This window comes from Nematolebias whitei, chromosome 21 (genome assembly GCF_014905685.2).
Source record: "Nematolebias whitei isolate Nwh7 chromosome 21, NemWhi1, whole genome shotgun sequence".
In the NCBI taxonomy this organism is placed as follows: Eukaryota; Metazoa; Chordata; class Actinopteri; order Cyprinodontiformes; family Rivulidae; genus Nematolebias; species Nematolebias whitei.
Window position 1 is genome coordinate 33166445 of NC_056518.1, and position 7823 is coordinate 33174267.

At 44.8% G+C, this 7823-nt stretch overlaps 1 protein-coding gene across 2 annotated transcripts in view; it reads right to left on the bottom strand.

Annotated features, from left to right (window-relative positions):
* Positions 1–2784, bottom strand: part of stxbp5b (syntaxin binding protein 5b (tomosyn)) — a 40143-nt gene extending 37359 nt beyond the window's left edge. For both annotated transcript variants that reach the window (XM_037694972.1, XM_037694971.1), the window contains exons 1-2: positions 2328–2784; positions 480–577 (exon numbers count right to left, since the gene is read on the bottom strand). In XM_037694972.1, the coding sequence (XP_037550900.1) occupies positions 480–577; positions 2328–2465 (236 nt within the window). In that variant the 5' untranslated portion in view covers positions 2466–2784. The remainder of the gene's footprint in view (positions 1–479; positions 578–2327) is intronic.
* Between the last annotated feature and the right edge of the window lie 5039 nt (positions 2785–7823).

A 7823-nucleotide genomic window follows, 5' to 3' on the forward strand; every position in this document is an offset into this window, starting at 1 on the left:
CCATCAGAGGGACACCCTGGACAGGTCTCCAGTCCATCAGAGGGACAGAGACAAATGAGACAAACAACTATTCCCTCTCTCACTCACACCTAGGGACAATTAGTCAACAATCAGCCTAACCAGCATGGTTTTGGTCTGTGGGAGGAAAGCGGAGTACCCAGGAAAACCCATGCAGCACGGAGAGAACATACAAACTCCACACAGAAAGGCACCCGGCCGGGATTTGAACCAGTAACCTGCTTGTTGAGGGGCGGCAGCTCTAGCAACTGCACCACCGTGCTGCCCTGACTTTATTCAACTGTGAAGAAAATATGTGATTATGGAATTGTATTTGTTGGAATTGGGGTTTTAGCTGTTATTATATCTGTGCGTACGTGCACGCACAAGAAGTGCAACATTCTAATATTTGATCACTTGAAACATCAGCCCTCTTCATTTATATGCAAAAAATAAAAATATAATAAAAAACAAAAGGATACAGTCTCAAAGCTCCAGTCTGAGTCCCAACAGCCAAGATTTTCTGTACGGGGTCAAAAGCCATCGAGGACGGTTGGTATGGAAAGCCATGACGCACCGTCTGCAGGAGAAAGAGACGACCAGTCAGCTAATCCGTCACCTTCAACACATACAAGCATCCGAGGAAAAAATAACAGTAACCTGAAAAAATGCAATCCATTAGTTTGGGAAATGGCTTTCATTAACCAAACAAGCCAGACAAAACAAAGAGTTTAAATGGAAACTAAAATATATTTTTGTAACCGTCATGAGCACAGGGTCACGTCTGTAAACCAACACGACTCAGTGAAATATCTGGACTGAATACAGTGAACGGATGGATCTTGCATGAAGTCATGAAAATATTAATCATGAGGCGTCTGTAACTTGATTGTTCCAGAGAGAAAGCCTCGCTCCGTGTGCACGAGCTCTGTGCAGCTCGCAGCACAATTATGAAGCAGGTGAAGCCACAGCTCAGTAACCTGGGGAACTGACCCGCTCTGCACCCTGGCGGGCCGGCTCACATAATGTTTAACACACAGAAACTCTGAAACCTTAAACTGTGCACCGCCCAAACAGCTCGAGGAAACCATGCGTGCGTTGAATTTTAAGGGAACACTTTTTACAGCCCTCTGAAAGAGTCCCAGCGTGCAGACGTCTTTCAGCGCTCGACTGAAATATGAAATGTTAATGACCTCGACACTAATCACAAGCATTTTATGGCATTAACGAATGCTTGTCACTGCTAGAGCAGGGTTGTGCAACCTGCGGCTCTGGGGCCAAACACGGCTCTTTGGTCCCACAGGTGCACAGCTTTGACCAAAACTAAATTTAAAATTAATCACTTTACACACTTTAAATTAATACTTTTATATTCAAGGGGATACTTAATTTTCCACAAATAAAAGAAAGTCCGTCTGCAAAGTTCAGTGTCTAAATTCTTATCATAATTAGCTTCTTTTTTTTTCTTCCCTTCTTTACATGATTAAGGCTTTTTATTTTGTCCTACAAACAAAGGGGAGTGGTGGAGCAGAGGCTTACCATACCATACCAATTTATTTATATAGCACTTAAAACAGCAACAAGGCCAACCAAAGGCTTGAGAAGGTGGGCCTGTGATTGGAAGGTCGCCGGTTCGACCCCCCAGACCAACATCAAAATGTGGGTGGGGAAGGTGAAACACGAAACACCCACACCTGCCTCCACCCTCATTTGCCCTGCTCTGCGCCCTTGAGCAAGGCTCTTAACCCCCACCATCTGCTCCCTGGGGGGCACTCTAGATGCAGCTCTCTGCTCCACACACAGGGCTGTGGTAGCTCGGTGTCTGAGGTGGGGTCAGGAAGAACATCTGGCGTAAAAACAATCACCAAGTCTTTGTGTGAGTTAGATCGCTGCGGCGACCCCTGAAGAAGGGAGCAGCCAAAAGAAGAAAAATAATAAGTAATATTTTATATATAATATATATATCCTAAAAAAAAGGGACTTTCATAAATGTTTTTAAAAAAGTGCTTTATAAATAAATTTGACTTGACTGAAATGTAAAATTATCATTAAATTAAGTGGTTCATGAGGTATTTTGCTAACAATGTAGACTTCAATACTTAATTGCAAAGTCTTTTAATTGTTTGTGCTCAGAGTACGTGTTGGGGATGACTCTCAGCGACCACCACACCAAACTTCAGCTCATTATCTGGCTAAAGCTCACCAACAGATTAATTTCAGCTGTTTATTACTTGGTGGGATCACAATAAGAAGTAAAGCACCTGGCGTGCCGTTGTCTCCGGTCCAGATGAAAACAACCTGCTGGCTCCTGTCACCTGACCAGGACCTACCTTACACAGCTGGAAGTGCTCGGACTGGAGAGTCTCCGGGACTCCGTCGTTCTCCCTGGGAGTCCCCGGCTGGGCAGGCGCAGAGGAGGAGGACGCCGTCAAGCCGTCCAGCACCTTCCTAATGTTGAACTTCTTCATTTTGCTCCGTTACCGACGCGACGCTTGAGGGGAGGCGGGCAGCAGATCAAGCGAGCTAGCATTAATTGGATTGAGGGTAGCTGCTGCTAGCTGCTCGGTCTGTTAGCAGAAACAACGCACAGTTAAATAGCTTTCCGTACACATCTCACATGTTAACGGAGGGTGTTGCCAGCGCGCTCTCCGAAAACACGCGCGTCACGAACACTGACTGCGCGAGTCCTTCCCGACATCAAGCGGTAATCCGCCACGAAGCTGTCGCGCAGTTCGATCGGGACGAACCGTTTCCGCGAGCTGCTCGTCCAGCCAGCGCTCAGCGGGTAGCGCGAGCTAACTACGGAAACCAGTGAGCTGCAGCGGCGTTTGAGTCTGCGCGCGGAGGTGACCCGGATGTTCGACCGCTGGTGTTACAGAAAATTATGTGAGCCCGTTAACTCCAGCCACTTCCGCCGCAAATTCATCCAGATCACCGCCGTTTATTTGTATTCGGAGCTCCAAATGCGACACTTTGAATGACACTTCTTAATGATTGTTGTTGTTAAAGTTGATGCTCTGAGATTACACAGGCAGCGATCATTGTTAAAATGTTCAGTGTTGATAGTGTCACCCTGACGCCCCCTGCTGGCTGAGTCTGATGCTGCAGAGGATGTGAGCAGATGCTCCTGGTTCAAGTTCAAGTTAAGTTCATTGTCATTCGCGTCACATGTGGTACAAGAGGCGCAACTAAATTATGTACTCAGGGTCCCAGCTACATCCAGAAATAGCAAAATATAAACTGTAAAAAGAAAAAGTATATAAGCATCTATACACCAAGATATGTGCTAAACGAATGCCAAACGGTACACTAAAAGATCTAAGATATAGCTAAACAGAAATAATGTCAAACAATACAGCGTATCAGCAGCAGCCCAAACATGAGTCTACAGTGAGCAGATGGGTACGAATGAATACAGCTTCACCAATTCACCCACTGAGACAATTTAAAAAATAAATAAATACATATATATTTTTTTCCTTCTTCTTTCGGCTGCTCCCTTCTTCAGGGGTCGCCACAGCAACTAAGTCGCACAAAGACGTGGCAGTTATTGTTACGCCGGATGTCCTTCCTGACGCAACCACAGACCACCAGGCTACCACAGCCTCTGTGTGGAGCAGAGAGCTGCATCTAGGACACCCGGAGGAGCAGATGGTGGGGGTTAAGGGCCTTGCTCAAGGGCCCAGAGTGGGGCGAATGAGGGTGGGGGCAGGTGTGGGTGCTTCACCTACCCTACCCACATTTTGATGTTGTTCTGTAACCTTTGTGCCCCACAACTTTGCACTATGATATAATACAACTTTATTAATGTCGACAGTTTCTCCAGTCAAATCCACAACAAGAAAGAGACAGTAACGTTTTGAAGCATCAGTAAAGAGAAGCAGGAGGTGACGGGGTCCTTTAGCAGTCGATATCAATCTAACGAGCGCTCGTGTATAAAGGGACGTATTCTTCCTCGCAGTTCCCCAGGGGCTAGAATCGAGATGTTTAACCTCCACAGAGATTTACATAAAACTGCACAAGCTGGTTGAACAACGGCAACAAGTCTGCTTAAACAAACGTCTTTTAGTGTTCAGCCTCCCCATTGATTAAAAATACTTCCTTACAGTACTCTGTCACATAAAGGCTAAGCAGTGTATTGTCAGCAGCCTTTTATTCCAGAGTTTCTATGAGATTGTAGCCATTTTTGATCAAACCTTAAAATAACTAATAACGCAAGATGTAACAGAGTATTTTTCATTCAACCTTTATTTAGACACGTTAATCCCATTGAGCCTCGAGGACTCATTTACAAGAGAGACCTGAATTCAACAAAGAATGATGACAACAGTGGACAACAGCAACAACAATAGACGGTTATAAAAAGGCATACAATTTTTTTAATACAAATAAGCTGGCAAAAAAAGTAACAAAAACAGCCAGATTATAAGGCGAATGTAGAAAACTAAAAACAGGAACATGTCCGCATTGGTCCTTGCCAGGAGTCCAACAGATTCCTTAGATAGAGAACTTTACTTGAGCTCAATATCTAAACTGATTTATTTAAAGTTATTTGTATGTTGGCTGTGACGCCATGCTGAATATCTGTAACATTTTGAAGGAATCCTTCCTGCAAGTATTTCTGATACACGTGGATGTTAGTTTTCTAGTTTGAACTGTATTTTGATATAGTAATGTTAAGACATAAAAACAAACCGCATGCAGCAAGGTGGAACAGCGGTTGGAGCTGTCAGTTCACAGCAAGAAGGCCGCAGGTTCGTCTCTTGCCTGCGGCCTTTCTATGTGAAGTTTAATGTCCCCGTGTGTGAGAGAGAGAATGATTGTCTCATTTGTCTCTATGTGTTCCCATGATGGACTGGAGACCTGTCCAGGGTGTCAATAATACTGTTAATAATGTGTTAATAACAGCAATAATAATAATAATAGTGTTGTAATAGAATAGTGTCAAAATATGGGCTGTCCAACAAAATCACATACATGCTGCAGATTTCTTAGAAGGCTGCTTCAACAGTGCATTTATTGTGCACTGCGTTCACTGCACCTGAACCTTTTGTCCACAAGGTGGTGCTGTCTACTGATCTGGTGTTCTGCTCAGTCGCTGTGATCAGAGTTTAACGTTACAGCGTGATTCAGCACCATGGACAGCACCAAACAGCTCAATGTCTTTACATCGTCTGCATACAGGACGAGTCTGTGTCCGTTAGGTCCTTCACGTCCAGGCTTCCCTCGTCACTATTTAAAAATCACAGCTTCAACATCCAGAGTGTCTGCAGTACCTACAGCCTGTCTCACCTCCGTTTTCCACACAGAATGAATTCTGACTAAGAAATGGCCCGATGGAAAGTGACTCACTGACAGGCACATCATCAGGCAGGAGAGGAGCAGCGGGAGTGTTTTCAAAAGTTTCACTGGCTTGAAATTATGCAACTAAGTTTTGACAGAAAATGTTCATTGGAGGTGACATCAGTGATGCAAACGTACTGGGATCTTTCACAGAGATCCACGCTCATCCAGACTGTCACATAAAAAAAGAGAAAATGAATAAAAAGTGAGGCTTTGGTAAAACTTTTTTTTTTCATTCAACCTTTATTTCTACAGGTTAATCCCATTGAGCCTCGGGGACTCATTTACAAGAGAGACCTGGTTTTAACAAAGAGTCAGGACAACAGTGGACAATCATAAAGGATGCATGCACATTGAGAATAACAAGTCAAAATATAATGGTATTAAAAAAAATGTAACAAAAAACAGCTAGGTTGTAAGGCGGTGTGGAAAACTAAAAACAGGAACATGTCTGCGTTGGTTCTTCCAGGAACTTATCAGATGTTTGAAGCCACTTAGAGAGGTCAAGGTCGAGAGCTTCAGGTCTTTTCGCAAGATATTCCAGGAAACAGGAGCGGAGTAGGAGAAGGTCCTTGTGTCTAGTTCAGTCCTCACTGAGGGGACACTGCAGGTAATGATGTCCTGAGAGCGCACGCTGTAGCTGCACTCACGCAGAGACATGTAGGAGGAGATGTATGAAGGCAGCAGACCAAGAAGTGATTTAAAGATGAAAATGTACCAGTGAGAGAGAAATATAGAAAATGCTGGTCTCCAGTCCATCATAGGGACACCTGGACAGGTCTCCAGTACATCACAGGGAATCATAGGGACACCTGGACAGGTCTCCAGTACATCACAAGGAATCATAGGGACACCTGGACAGGTCTCCAGTCCATTACAGGGACACCTGGACAGGTCTCCAGTCCATCACAGGGACACATAGAGACAAACAACCATTCACTCTCTCTCCTAGGGACAATTCAGAGTTACCAATCAGCCTAACATGCATGTTTTTGATCTGTGGGAGGAAACTGGAGTACCCGGAGAAAACCCACGCAGCACGGAGAGAACATGCAAACTCCACAGAGAAAGGCCCCCAACCAGGATTTGAACTGGCAACCTTCTCACTGAGAGACAACAGCTCTATCAACTGCACCACCGTGCTGCATAAAATAAAATATTTAGAGAAATATGGAAGTTGGAAAATTTACAAACCGTAGCACCGTGAGCCGTGATGTTTCAGCTCTGACTAAAACTGCAGAGTACGCAGACGTAGGTAGACGCCATGAAGTGTACGAGGAAATAAAACAGGAAAAGAATCAACTTTCACAAAATAGATGAGTCTGAAACTAACAACCTGTCTTTGAACGTTGAGTTTGTGACAGATTGTGAAGACTTTGTCCTCTTTTCATGGCTCCCGTGTGGTTTGACGGGTCGTTAGTTTCTCAGCTTCTGGCCTCTCGTGTTAGTAGGTCAGGCCTCGGCACGTCTCGCTGGAGCAGCCAGTGTCAGAGAAACTTCCCAGCAGGATGTGTGTCCTGCTCATCTATTCATTACCGGACTGCATCAGTGATTTATCACAGCTTGATTGTTTCCGCTCAGGTGTTTATCAAGCTGCACTGTAGTGAAGCGTGTGAACGTGCAGCGTCGACGTAACTCGGGCTCAGTGACCTTCTGCAGCAGCCTCCCACGGCGGCTGCAGGTTCATGACTTGAAAAGCAGGTTTGGTGTTAGACCAGAAGACGTTTGGCTCTCTGCCTCGGCTCGTGGGTCTCTGACAGAACGATGACCGACTCTGACACTTCCTGTGAGCCTGACTGGCTTTGATCCAGTCCCGGGGGCGCTCTTCGTCAGACAGGACGGTGTCGCTCCACATCATTTGTCTGACAAGCGGGGCACCTGCCTCATCAATATTAGATGGTCCTGAGGGAGCGGGGCATTTAAAGCATCATATATGCATGGCTCGGCCCGAGTGGTTTAACCTTGGCTGCTGCTCCTTCCTGTGTGTTAATATTTGAACACATTCTGTGAGCAGACTAAATACTGCAGCAGCTCTCTCACGGTCCACACATGCAGCATCAGGAAAACCTTCAGCACGTTTTGTCCCAAACTATCATTTTCTGAGCGGTCAAAATTTGACGTTAATCGTTTGCAAACTCGTTTTACTCCCTCCTTTTTGCTGCAAATAGAAAAAAACACATGGAAATGTCGGCATTCTGGTCTTAAACCCAATGTTTCTCTCCCTGCTATAGGAATTCTGTTTTTTGTTTCTGTAAATGTTCTCTTCAAAACTGGAGGTGAAGCATTTTTGTAACTTGTCTGATTTCTTACATAAAAACAAACAAACTGTAGAAACATTAAAATTCATGTGTCAGAGTTTTCTGCTGCTCAGACTTCAAGGAGTTTTTAAGATCTGACCAAGAGTTTTTACACACCAACTGTTTGTTTGAGGCTTACTTTTCAGTCTGTTTCTGTCTGTCAGGGCGTGTGTGGTTACCATGGTG